This window comes from Cebus imitator, unplaced genomic scaffold, assembly GCF_001604975.1.
Source record: "Cebus imitator isolate Cc_AM_T3 unplaced genomic scaffold, Cebus_imitator-1.0 Scaffold72, whole genome shotgun sequence".
Classification (NCBI taxonomy): domain Eukaryota; kingdom Metazoa; phylum Chordata; class Mammalia; order Primates; family Cebidae; genus Cebus; species Cebus imitator.
In genome coordinates, this window is record NW_016107387.1 from 6,782,911 (window position 1) to 6,796,820 (window position 13,910).

Below are 13,910 nucleotides of genomic sequence, written 5' to 3' on the forward strand. Positions count from 1 at the left end.
AAAACAGTTGGCTGGACTCAGGTGTGGTGGCTCGAATCTGTAATCCCAGTACTTTGGGAGGCTGAGGCGAGGGGATCACCTGAGGTCAAGAGTTCAAGACCAGTCTGGCTAACATGGTAAAACCCTATTTCTACCCAAAATACAAAAATTAGCTGGTACGCACATGTAGTCCCAGTGACTCTGGAGGTTGAGGCAGGAGAATCACTTGAACCAAAAGGCGGAAGTTGCAGTGAACCAAGATTTTACCACTGCACTCTAGCCTGAGTGACAGAGCTACACTTCAACCCCCCAAAAAACACAAACAAACAAAAAAAACCCAGAGAGAAACAGTTGGGCTAGGTTCAGTGGCTCATGCATGTAATCCTAGCACTTTGGGAGACCAAGGCAGAAGGATCACTTGAGCCCAGGAGTTCGAGACCAGCCTGGCCAACAAAGGGTGATCCGATCTCTACTAAAAATAAAAAATAAATTGACTTGGCATTGTGGTGTGCACCTGTGGTCCCAACTACTAGGGACGCTGAGGTGGGAGGTCACCAGAGCCTGGGAGGTGGAGTCTGCAATGAACCGTGATTGTGCCACTGCACTCCAGCCTGGGCAATGGAGTGAGACTCTGTCTCAAAAATAAAAAGAAGAAAGAATGGCCAGCCATGGTGGCTCACACTTGTAACCCCAGCATTTGGAGAGGCAGAGGCGGGCAGATCACTTGTGGTCAGGAGTTCAAAACCAGCCTGGCCAGCATGGTGAAACAGCCTCTACTAAAAATACAAAAAAAAAAAAAAAAAAAAAATGGCCAGGCACGGTGGCTCATGCCTGTAATCCCAGCACTTTGGGAGGCCAAGGCAGGTGGATCAGGAGGTCAGGAATTTGAGACCAGCCTGGCCAACATGGTAAAACCCTTCTCTATTTAAAAAAAAAAAAAAAAAAAAAAAAAAAAAAGAGAAAGTCACAAAGCCACCAACTATCATGAAGCCCAATTTCCGACTTTTTTTCTTCACTACTTCTCCCTACCATTTTCCAGGACTGAGTTCTATGAACTAGGTATTGCCAGTTGTTAGCTCACTTAATCTTTACAGCAACTGCACAAAGCAGGAACTATTAATCGTCCCCACCTTAAGGACAAGGAAACAGATACAAAGAGGTTAAGTAACCTGCCCGGGGTCACTTAGCTAGTCTTTTCCACTTCCTAAAAGGCCTTGAAGGGCAACAGCCAGTGAGAGAGTAGTTTAGCTCGAGCTGCTTGCAAACTGCTGGGTTGGCTAGCAACAAACCCAGAAGCAAATCTCCCCATCACTACTTTCCCTCTATCTGGAAGGGAGGAGTTTAGAGTATTTGATTTCTTTAAGCCTGTTGCCTCACAGAGGCCATTTTGAGTGTTGAAATGCGATGATGCAGATAAAATGCTTAGCATTACACTTTGCACATGATAAGTATTTCAAGCCTGGGCAACATGACAAGATCCCGTCTCTACAAAAGTAGATAAATAAATTAGCCAGGTATTGTAGCATATTCCTGTGGTCCCAGCTACTCAGGAGGCTGAGGCAGGAGGATCATTTGAGCCTGGGAGGTTGAGGCTGCAGTGAGCCATGTTTGCACCACTGTATTCCAGCTTGGGCAACAGAGTGAGACGTTGTCTCAAAAAGAGTTTTTTTTTTTTTCCATAAATGGCTGCTACAGAGAACATGATGGCAGTAATTCTGTGTTATCTCCAAGGGCCAGTCCAGTGTTGAGTGTCTGGTTCTAAGAAGCCCTGGCTGGGTGCAGTGGCTCATACCTGTAATCCTAGCACTTTGGGAGCCTGAGGCGGACAGATCATGAGGTCAGGAGATCAAGACCACCCTGGCCAAGATGGTGAAACCCCGTCTCTACTAAAAATACAAAAAAAAAAAAAAAAAAAAAATTAGCTGGGTATGGTGGCATGCACCTGTAATCCCAGCTACTCGGGAGGCTGAGGCAGGAGAATAGCTTGAACACAGGAGGCAGAGATTGCAATGAGCTGAGATTGCACTGCTGCACTCCAGCCTGGCGACAGATCGAGACTCCGTCTCAAAAACAAAAAAAAGCCCTGTCAGGCCTTGTCCAAGTACTGTGTGGCAGTCACACAGGCACAGGCACCAAGACCACCCCATGTAGTTTTGCAGGAGGGCAGGCCTACCCAATGGGGTGATTGGGGGCTGGAAGCAAACCTTGACTTTGCTCACCTACACAGGGCTGCTACCTCCTGGAGAAAATAGCCTTTTTTCTAATTTTCAGAAAGGCAGCAGGTAGGCTATGTATGCCCTAGTAGGTGCCATAAACATGTCCTTCATTGATATATGGTGCAGTCATCAGGAACACAGGCTTTGGTACCAAACTTACTGGGATCAGATCCCAGCTCTGCTACTAGCCAGTCATATGTCCTTTGGCCAGCTACCTAGAGTCTATAAGCCATAATTTGTCATTTTATTTATTTATTTTTTAGACAAAATTTCACTCTTTTTGCCCAGGTTGGAGTGCAATGGCTCGATCTCAGCGCACTGTAACCTCCACTTTCCTGGGTTCAAGCGATTCTCCTGTCTCACCCTCCTGAGTAGCTGGGATTACAGGCACCTGCAACCACACCTGGCTAATTTCTTTTTTTTTTTTTTTTTTTTTTTGAGACGGAGTTTCGCTCTTGTTACCCAGGCTGGAGTGCAATGGCATGATCTCGGCTCACTGCAACCTCTGCCTCCTGGGTTCAGGCAATTCTCCTGCCTCAGTCTCCTGAGTAGCTGGGACTACAGGCACGCGCCACCATGCCCAGCTAATTTTTTGTATTTTTAGTAGAGACGGGGTTTCACCATGTTGACCAGGATGGTCTTGATCTCTTGACCTCGTGATCCACCCGCCTCGGCCTCCCAAAGTGCTGGGATTACAGGCTTGAGCCACCGCGCCCGGCACACCTGGCTAATTTCTTTTGTATTTTTAGTAGAGACAGGGTTTCACCATGTTGGCTAGGCTGGTCTCAAACTCCTGACCTTGTGATCTGCCTGCCTCGGCCTCCCAAAGTGCGGAGATTACAGACATGAGCCACCACGCCCAGGCTATTTTTATTTTATTTTATTTATTTATTTATTTTTTTTTTTTTTTGAGGCGGAGTTTCACTCTTGTTACCCGGGCTGGAGTGCAATGGCGCGATCTCGGCTCACCGCAACCTCTGCCTCCTGGGTTCAGGCAATTCTCCTGCCTCCGTCTCCTGAGTAGCTGGGATTACAGGCACGCGCCACCATGCCCAGCTAATTTTTTGTATTTTTAGTAGAGATGGGGTTTCACCATGTTGACCAGGATGGTCTTGATCTCTTGACCTCGTGATCCACCTGCCTCGGCCTCCCAAAGTGCTGGGATTACAGGCGTGAGCCACCGCGCCCGGCCGGCTATTTTTATTTTTGAGACAGAGTCTCACTCTGTCATCCAGGCTGGAGTACAGTGGTGCGATCTCAGCTCACTGCAGCCTCTGCTTCCTGGGTTCCAGCGATTCTCCTTCCTCAGCCTCCCAAGTAGCTGGATTGCAGGTGCCCATCACCACGCCCGGCTAGTTTTTCTTGCATTTTTAGTATTTTTAGCATTTTTTGGTATTTTTTAGGGGTTTCGCCACGTTGGCCAGGTTGGTCTCAAAACTCCTGACCTCAGAGGATCTGCCTGCTTTGGCCTCCCAAAGTGCTGGGATTACAGGCATGAGCCACCATGCCAGCCTTAGTGTCATTTTAAAGTGGGAAAGCTAACTGCTACCTTTCAGGATAGTGATGAGGAACAAATGAGGTGATGCAAATAAAACACTGACTCTTGGGGTCCCAGTGGACCAGTAGTTATCATGGAAGGGAGTGAGAGGCCTGAATACCTGCCCATGAATGCGGTGAGTCCCCTTCTCAGGGTGACTGGCCTATCTGAAATTTACCAACTGACAGGGTAGCACTTGACATAGAAACTGATCTGTGCCTGGAAGATAGGGTCATTAAAACTTTAGAATATCACCCCTGTTTTCCATCTTCCTTCTTCCCATCCAGGAGAGGTATCATGAAAGTATTCTGGGGAATGTGAAATAGGGTATATGTGGGGAAAAGGCCTTTGAGTCCAGATAGTATGAGTAATAAATGGGAAAGAATTTATTTTTTCAGGGGATGGGAATTGTATGAAGAACTCCTGATGCCAGATACCTCTGAAGATATGTGTGGCCCAGGGCATATGGAAGGACACCCTCACAGATAGGCAATGGCTCCCAGGCTTTGTGGAGGGTGGAGGAGAGGGTCTGGAGAGTTCAAGTCGCAGGCCGCAGGAGAGATCCCACCTGTGATTACCAGCTCTGTGTGACTTTGGATAAGTCTCTGTATGGCTTTGGAACTCAAACATTCAGCTGAAAAGAGTCCTCAAGGCCCTAATGGTGCCTGCAGGGGAAAGCAGAGGTGTGGCGCTCAGAGTGGCTGACAGCCTGAGCTTGCTTTTGAGTTGCTTGCTCTTCGCTTTGTTTTTTTTTGTTTGTTTTTACAGCAGTTTTTCCTTCCTTCCTTCTTTCCTTCCTTCCTTCCTTCCTCCCTCCCTCCCACTCTCTCTTTCTTTCTCTTTCTTTTCTTTTCCTTCCTTCCTTTTCTTTCTCTCTCTCTCTCTCTTTCTTTCTTTCAACAGAGTCTCACACTGTCGCCAGGGCTGGAGTACAATGCCGCAATCTTGGCTCTCTGCAACCTCCGCCTATTGGGTTCAGGTGATTCTCCTGCCTCAGCTTCCCAAGTAGCTGGGATTACAGGTGCCTGCCACCATGGCCAGCTGATGTTTTGTATTTTTTATAGAGATGGGGTTTCACTATGTTGGTCAGGCTAGACTTGAACTCCTGACCTCATGATCCACCTGTGTCAGCCTCCCAAAGTGCTGGGATTACAGGCATGAGCCACCAAGCACGGCAGATTTTTTTTTTTTTTTTTTTTTTTTGAGACAGTTTTGACCCATTGCCCAGGCTGGAGTACAATGGTGAGAGCTTAGCTCACTGCAACCCCCACCTCCCAGGTTCAAGCGATTCTCCTCTCAGCCTTCTGAGTAACTGGGATTACAGGCACCCACCACCATGCCTGGCTAATTTTTTTGTGTTTTTAGTAGAGACAGGGTTTCACCATGTTGGCCAGGCTGGTCTTGAACTCCATGAGGTGATCCACCCATCTTGGCCTCCCATAGTGCTGGGATTACAGGCGTGAGCCACTGTGCCCGGCCTAATTTTTTTTTTGTATTTTTAGTAGAGACAGGTTTTCACCATGTTGGCCAGGCTGGTCTTGAACTCCTGACATCAGGTGATCCACCCACCTTGGCCTCCCAAAGTGCTGGGATTACAGGCATGAGCCACCGTGCTCAGCCTTGCTCTTCCCTTTGGATGAGACTCCCAGCAAGAGGTGATGTAGGTGTTGTGATTCTGCTGCTTTTTCAGCCCGAATCCCTAGGGCATCAGTCTCTGAGTAAGGCGTGGGACCAGGCCTCCCAGTCTTGTGGCCTTTCCAGTGTCCTCCAGAGACTGGAGCAAGCTGGCAGTTGTGTATGGGTCAATGGTCTTCAGTGGTTGCCTGGCAGCTGGGCCAGAAACCCCCTCTAAGATTTATGAGGCTGGTGAGGCGGTCCTCTCCTAATTTGCATAGCTACCAAATTAGGTTCAATTAAAAAAAAAACTCACAAATTATTTTGATATGTAAATGAGATGCTTGTGGTAAAAGACCATGTGCAAATCTTTGACTTTCTCTGAGCCCTGAGGATTGGGGCAAAGGGACTTGAGAGTGATGTGACAGGCTTCCCTGAACCTGTGGGCCGGATCTGTGCTGCTATATTGTTTGGAGGTGAATTGGGACTATGCAAATTATCTTGTCGCTTTACTTCTCTGGGCCTGCAGAACAAGACTTTGCAATAATATGCGTGACCTTCTAGGTTTGATTGGATGCAGCTAAACAAATAACCTGATTGAGGCTCGGGGGAGGGATCTGGGCTGACACAGGTGTCCTCTCTGGCTGCACCCTCCCCACTTCCTGAGGGATTTTCCTCCCACTTCCCTCCCTGAGGACCCTTTCCTGGCTCCTCCTCTAGGTTCCCCTGACATGGTTTCTGTTTCTCCACAGAAGGAAGAGGCCCAGCAGAAGGGACTCGCTGAGCCACCCCCCGTCCCACTCCATGTTGGCTGCGCTCTCAGGTGAGAGGGTGCCCAGAGGATTGCAGTGAGGAAAAACTGGACCCAAAGCAGCAGGCCAGCAGGGCGGCCATTTTTTCTAGGCTGGGGAGTTCTATGAAATGGCTTTCAGGAGTAGCAGGACTTCCCCCTCCTTCCGATGAGAGAGGTTTCCATCGCTGACCTCCCTAGTCAGTGACTTCAGAGGTCATGACCTCTTGACCTTCACCATGACCTGAGGTATCTCTGGCCTCTTCCAGATACAGAGGTGAGTTAGACATACTGGTCCTGGATGCTGGCCAGACTTAGGTGGCTCATGACCAAACCCTGATTTCTGTGACCTGAAGTGATTCAGCCTTCCACTAGTTTCTGACCAGCAGCCCTGACCCAGTCCCTGCCTGATCTTAGAAGCCCCTGCCCTCTGCCCAGCCTCTGAGACTCTCCTCGGCCTCTTCTTTTACTGTCTAGGCTGGCACCATGCCCCCCCCTGCAGAGGTGACGGACCCGTCCCATGCTCCCGCTGTCCTGCACCAGCTCAATGAACAGCGGCTCCGAGGCCTCTTCTGTGATGTCACGCTCATAGCTGGAGACACCAAGTTCCCTGCTCACCGCAGCGTCCTAGCTGCTTCAAGTCCCTTCTTCAGAGAGGCCCTGCTTACTTCAGCCCCGCTGCCCCTCCCACCAGCTACTGGGGGCTCAGCACCCAACCCTGCTACCACCACAGCGGCCTCTTCCTCCTCCTCCTCTTCCTCATCCTCTTCCTCTTCCTCCTCCTCTGCTTCCTCCTCTTCCTCCTCTTCCTCTTCCTCTCCCCCTCCAGCCTCTCCCCCTGCTTCATCCCCACCCCGGGTCCTGGAGCTGCCAGGGGTCCCAGCAGCTGCATTTTCTGATGTCCTCAACTTCATCTATAGCGCCCGGCTTGCACTGCCTGGCGGTGGAGGGGATGGGGCAGCTGTAGCAGAGATCGGAGCTTTGGGGCGCCGTCTGGGCATCTCTCGCCTTCAGGGCCTGGGGGAGGGAGGCGATGCCTGGGTACCTCCTACCCCAGCCCCCATGGACACCTCGCAGCCTGAAGAGGACAGCTTTGGGCCGGGGCCCCGGCCAGCTGGGGAGTGGGAGGGTGACAGGGCTGAGGTCCAGGCCCCTGACTTGCAGTGCCCCCTGCCCCGGCGGCCCCTCCCCTGCCCCCAGTGTGGAAAAAGCTTCATCCATCCCAAACGGCTGCAGACCCATGAGGCCCAGTGCCGACGGGGGGCCAGCACTCGGGGGTCTACAGGGCTGGGTGCCGGGGGCGCTGGCCCTGGTGGTCCTGCAGGGGTGGATGCCTCAGCCCTGCCTCCACCAGTGGGCTTCCGAGGGGGCCCCGAGCACGTGGTGAAGGTGGTGGGCGGCCACGTGCTGTATGTGTGTGCGGCCTGTGAGCGTTCCTACGTGACCCTGTCCAGTCTCAAGAGGCATAGCAACGTACACTCATGGCGGAGAAAGTACCCCTGCCGCTACTGCGAGAAGGTGTTCGCCCTGGCAGAGTACCGCACTAAGCATGAGGTGTGGCACACTGGGGAGCGCAGGTGAGTAGTCCAGGCTGGTTGGGGAACAGCCTTGGCCAGAACTCAGAGATCACCAGGACTACGGTGGCAAGGGGCGGGGCTTGGGGCCCAGAAAGTTATCCTGAGACTAGGTCAGCTGCAGTAATCCCTGTACTTTGGGAGGCTGAGGTGGGAGGACTGCTTGAGGCCAGGAGTTTGAGATGAGCCTGGACAACACAGAGACCCCATCTCTACAATTTTTTTTTTTTTGAGACGGAGTTTTGCTCTTGTTGCCCAGGCTAGAGTGCAATGGCATGATCTTGGCTCACTGCAACCTCTGCCTCCTGGGTTCAAGCGATTCTCCTGCGTCAGCCTCCCGAATAGCTGGGATAACAGGCATGTGCCACTACACCTGGCTAATTTTGTATTTTTAGTAGAGACGGGGTTTCTCTATGTTGGTCAGGCTGGTCTCGAACTCCCGATCTCAGGTGATCCTCCCTCCTCAGCATCCCAAAATGCTGGGATTACAGGTGTGAGTCACTATGCCTGACTTTTTTTTTTTTTTTAAGCTAGAGTCTCACTCTGTGCCCCAGGCTAGAGAGATTCGATCTCAGCTCACTGCAACCTCCATCTCCTGGGTTCAAGTTGAGTATCTGGGATTATAGGCATGCACTACCATGTCCAGCTAATTTTTGTTTTTTGTTTATTTGTTTGTTTTGAGACAGATTTTTGCTCCCACCATCATGCCTGGCTAATATTTGTATTTTTTGTAGAGACAGGGTTTCACCATGTTGGCCAGGCTTGTCTGGAACTCCTGGCCTCAGGTGATCTGCCTACCTCGGCCTCCTAAAGTGCTGGGATTACAGGCATGAGCCACTGCACCAGGCCTGTTTTTTTTTTTTTTTTTTTTTTTTTTTTTTGAGAGATGGGGAGTCTTGCTCTGTCACCCAGGCTAGAGTGCAATGGCATGATCACAGCTCACTGCAACCTCTGCCTCCAGGTTCAAGCGATTCTCCCGCCTCAGCCTCTCAAGTAGTTGGGATTACAGATGCCTACCACCATGCCCAGCTAATTTTTTTTGTATTTTTAGTTGGCGTTTCACCATGTTGGTCAGGCTGGTCTCGAACTTCTGTCCTCAGGTGATCCACCAGCCTCAGCCTCCCAAAGTGCCGGGATTACAGGCGTGAGCCACTGTGCCTGACCTTAATTTTTGTATTTTTAGTAGAGCAGGTTTCACCATGTTAGCCAGGCTGTTCTTGAACTCCTGACCTCAGGTGATCCACCAGCCTCAGCCTCTCAAAATGCTGGGATTATAGGGGTGAGCCACTGCGCCTGGCCTCTATAAACTATTTTATTTTATTTTTGAGAAAGAGTCTCACTTTGTTGCCCAGGCTGGGGTGTAGTGGCGTGATCTTGGCTCACCACAACCTCCACCTCCCAGGTTCAAGCGATTCTCCTGCCTCAGTCTCCCAAGTAGCTGGGACTACAGATGTGTGCCACTATGCCTGGCTAATTTTTTGTATTTTTAGTAGAGATGGGTTTTCACTGTGTTGGCTAGGATGGTCTCAATCTCCTGACCTTGTGATCCACGTGCCTCAACCTCCCAAAGTGCTGGCATTACAGGTATGAGCCACTGTGCCCAGCTTTTTTTTTTTTTTTTTTTTTTTGAGATGGAGTCTCACTCTGTTGCCCAGGCTGGGGTGTAGTGGCACAATCTTGGCTCACTGCAACCTTTACTCCCACCCGGGTTCAAGCGATTCTCTGCCTCAGCCTCCCAAGTAGCTGGGATTACAGGTGCCTGCCACCATGCCCAGCTAATTTTTATATTTTTAATAGAGACAGGGTTTCACCATCTTGGCCAGACTGGACTTGAACTCCTGACCTTGTGATCCACCTGCCTCGGCCTCCCAAAGAGCTGGGATTAAATGCGTGAACCACCGCGCCCAGCCCTACAAACAATTTTAAAAGGAAAATAAAACATCATGATACTGGCCCCTGCTCACCACCATTCGCCCATCTGCCTTCCTCCAGCTGAGGCTTATTAGCACCTCTTTGTACCATGTCCTGGCTTGCTGCTATGGGGAAAGCCTAGAGGGAAAGAGAAAGTTGCCCTCACGAGAAAGGACTGCAGAGACACAGGCATGTCCAGCAGTAGTTAGACTATTCAGAGCAGGCTTGTTTCCACACTGTGTCCCTGTTTGTAAGGCATTTCCCCATTCTGTCATTTCGGCTTCAGAAGAAGGCTATGTGAGTTAGGCTGGGTCCCAGATGGAACAGCCAGTGGAGGCGCTGAGCTCGGATGCGCGCTCCTCACTGAGGCTGTCCTGGTGAGGCAGGCAGCACCAGGAGGGTGAGCAGATGGCTGTGGGAGCCACAGGTTTGAGCGGAGGGCAGAGGAGGACCTGAGAGGTTTCAGGGCCCTTGACTCAGTGGCTGTGTTCCTGCTCTGTTCCCTGCTGTCCTGACCAGGTACCAGTGCATCTTCTGTTGGGAGACCTTTGTTACTTATTATAACCTGAAGACGCACCAGCGAGCTTTCCATGGCATTAGCCCAGGCCTCCTCGCCAGTGAGAAGACACCCAATGGAGGCTACAAGCCCAAGCTTAATACTCTCAAGCTCTACCGCCTGCTCCCCATGCGGGCAGCCAAGCGGCCCTACAAGACCTACAGCCAGGGAGCCCCAGAGGCCCCTCTTTCTCCAAGCCTCAACACACCGGCTCCAGTGGCAATGCCAGCCAGCCCACCACCCGGGCCCCCACCTGCCCCAGAGCCTGGCCCTCCACCCTCAGTCATCACTTTTGCTCACCCAGCCCCCTCTGTCATTGTCCATGGGGGCAGCAGCAGTGGTGGAGCGGGGAGTGGGACGACCAGCACAGGAGGGTCCCAAGCTGCCTCTGTTATCACTTACACTGCGCCCCCAAGGCCACCCAAGAAACGAGAGTACCCACCTCCTCCCCGTGAGCCTGCAGCCACGCCCACCAGCCCAGCCACAGCGGTCAGCCCAGCCACCGCCGCAGGCCCAGCCACAGCCACCGCCACGGAGGAGGCCAAGGGCCGGAATCCACGGGCTGGAAGGACCCTGACTTACACAGCCAAGCCCGTGGGTGGGATGGGTGGAGGTGGGGGTCTCCCCACAGGGGCTGGCCGGGGCCCCTCTCAGCTGCAGGCTCCACCTCCACTGTGTCAGATCACTGTGCGAATTGGTGAGGAGGCCATTGTCAAGCGCCGCATCTCAGAGACTGACCTGCGTCCTGGGGAGCTGAGCGGAGAGGAGATGGAGGAGAGTGAGGAGGACGAAGAGGAGGAGGAGGAAGAGGAGGAGGAGGAGGAGGAGGAATCCAAGGCTGGCGGGGAGGACCAGCTCTGGAGGCCCTACTATTCCTACAAGCCTAAGCGCAAGGCTGGAGCTGCGGGAGGTGCCAGTGCCGGGGGCGGGGGGCTGCCCCGAAGCCGCAGGCCACCACGCTGGAGGCAGAAGCTGGAAAGGAGGAGCTGGGAGGACACCCCAGCGGCTGAGAGCCCAGCGGGGCGTGCCCGTACAGAGCGGAGGCACCGCTGCGGCGACTGTGCCCAGACCTTCGCCACCTTGAGAAAGCTACGAAAGCACCAAGAGGCCCACGGCGGTGGCTCCCACAGCTCCCGCACCGGACGAAGGCCCTCCACCCGATTCACCTGCCCCCACTGCGCCAAGGTGTGTAAGACTGCAGCTGCCCTGAGCCGCCACGGGCAGAGGCATGCTGCTGAGCGGCCCGGGGGTACCCCCACGCCTGTCATTGCCTATTCCAAGGGCAGTGCCGGCACCAGGCCCGGGAATGTCAAAGAGGAAGCCCCCCAAGAGATGCAAGTCTCCTCCTCCAGCGGTGAGGCAGGCAGTGGGAGCACTGCTGCTGAGGAAGCTTCCGAGACTGCCTCACTCCAGGACCCTGTCATCTCAGGGGGTGAGGAGCCCCCAGTGGTGGCAGGTGGGGGCAGCTACCCATACCCACCTGTGCAGGAATTTCCACTGGCTTTGATTGGGAGTGGCCGGGAACCTGGTGGTGGCAGGGGAAAACCTGGGGGTGAGGGGCCAGCGGGGGCTGGTGATGGGGACCGGATGGAGGGGATAGGGGCTGCCAAAGTTACTTTCTACCCTGAGCCCTACCCGCTTGTCTACGGCCCCCAGCTCCTTGCCGCCTACCCTTACAACTTCAGTAACTTGGCCGCTCTCCCAGTTGCTCTCAACATGGTCCTACCTGATGAGAAGGGTGGGGGGGCCCTTCCTTTCCTACCAGGGGTCTTTGGCTACGCAGTGAATCCTCAAGCAGCACCCCCTACCCCACCAACACCACCTGCCCCAACTCTTCCTCCACCAATTCCCCCTAAGGGAGAAGGGGAAAGGGCAGGGGTTGAGAGAACCCAGAAGGGTGATGTGGGGTGAATCCTGGGGCTCAATCCCCCTTTCACCAGATGCCACCCTCCCTGAACCCCCCACCACTACCAGCTCCCTGGCCTCCCTGCCCCTTGGGAGCCCCTCCACACTCTTGTGCAGGGACTTGGGGGCCCCTGGAGCTCAGGGGTCAGGCTGCTTTGTGTGAGATTGTAGTTTTCCCACCTCCTGGGAAGGGATCTTTCGTGGTTCCCCTCTCAGTCTTCCTCCAGGGAATGGCCTCCATGAGGGGCAGGGCCAGCTTCCCCCCTTCTCCAGCCCTTGGGGCAACTGAGCAATATACTTAACCTGAATCTCTACTCACAGCCCCCACCAGCTCTGAATGTCTAACCTGCTCCCCGATTCGTAAACCTAGGGGGAAACCATCTCTCTCACCTGATGACCCCCACTTGTTCTGAAGCTTTCTCTAAGCCCTTTCCAGATGCTTCCTAGCACATTCCATTCTTTGTGGCCCAGGGCCTGGACCAGACCATTGTGATACCTGACCCCACCCACCTGGGAGTGTGGTTTTGGGTTCCATCCTTCCCAAGTGTGGGTCTCCAAGTCCCTGCTTCCCTTGCATCAAGACGCCTTCCTCGGCTTTCATGCCTTTGGATCTTCCATGTTCATCCCCATATTGCTGGACTTTGGAGATGGCCTCTCCCAACCCAGGTCCAGGAAGTTTGGGGAGGGCTGCCCCTCTGGGCTGCTTGTTCCATGGCTGGGTACTTTCCCAGTCCAGGGCAGGGAAATATTGGCCCTATCTTGACACCCAAATCCAGTGAGCTCCAGATTCTTCCAAGGCAAAAGAGGTGAGCAGATCACACCTCTTTCTGCCTCTACATATGGCCTCTTCTGGGCCAAACCAGATTTGGGGGCCAGGAGGGAAGAACTCCTTATGGGATGGAGAAGGGAATCTACTTTATCCCTGTTTTTTTCCTGATGGTGTCTCCCAGACTAGACCAAATAGCCAGAAAAATGATAGGGGTCGGTTGGGTGGGTAAGCCCAGGATTTGCACATGACCTTGATCCTTACCTGTATTCCCGTCTTCCCAGTGTCACTCCCCTCACCAGTCACTCCAAATGGTTTGGGGGGAACCATTCTACTCTTCTGGTGGGCTTTGGGGTATCCCCACCAACTTTCCCTCCAAAATAGCACCTTACACCCCATCTTTGACTCAGTTCCCCACACCCAAAGATCCCAGCCTAGGGATGGGGTACAGGGACTTTAGTCCCTAATCCCTAATTTGCACTAGTTAACCCTGGTCAGGGGTCCCTGTATTTCCTTCCAGTGGGGGAGATGAAGAAATGTTTGTTCCTAATGCTCTTTGAAAACTGGGCTTCTCTGCTCTGTGATTGGATAAACATTTCCCATTCTACCCACCTCCCCCCAAAAAATAGCTCACAAGGGGAGAGCCAGTTTGGGGGAGCAAATTTGACAAATGGGAATTAGAGGAGTGCAGTTTTAAAAGGAAAAGTTGCTGTCATCAAAATGACAGCCTTTTCCCCAGCTACTGTTTTTTGGGGCCAAAATGGCTGCCCTAGCAGGAATCACTGCCCAGGGCAAGATCATGGCTTTTGGAGGGAGGTGAGTTTAGGGAGGGCCAGGACCATCCTCCTGCCCCTCATACCCTCCCAGCATATACAAAGGGGGAGGTTTTAGACAGGCTCCCTGAATGTTAACCATAGAGGAGTCTCCTTCATTCCTCCTCTGTCTCTTTGCACTTTTATTGGTCTTGGCCACAGCCTGAGTGATGAATTTCCTACTGAATGTACCAAGTTCCAATTTTTAAGGGGGGAAAAAGTATCAAACAGGGAAAAATGCAAAAAAAAA

The 13,910-nt window shown here is 52.7% G+C and overlaps 1 protein-coding gene across 5 annotated transcripts in view; it reads left to right on the forward strand.

The window, feature by feature from the left end:
* ZBTB4 (zinc finger and BTB domain containing 4) overlaps positions 1–13,910 on the forward strand; it is a 23,890-nt gene extending 9,980 nt beyond the window's left edge. For 4 of the 5 annotated variants that reach the window (XM_037739657.1, XM_017531618.1, XM_037739656.1 and 1 more), the window contains exons 2-4: positions 6,099–6,169; positions 6,614–7,713; positions 10,141–13,910. In XM_037739657.1, coding sequence (XP_037595585.1) covers positions 6,623–7,713; positions 10,141–12,088 — 3,039 coding nt within the window. In that variant the 5' untranslated portion in view covers positions 6,099–6,169; positions 6,614–6,622 and the 3' untranslated portion in view covers positions 12,089–13,910. The other variant, XM_017531620.2, reaches the window with a different exon arrangement.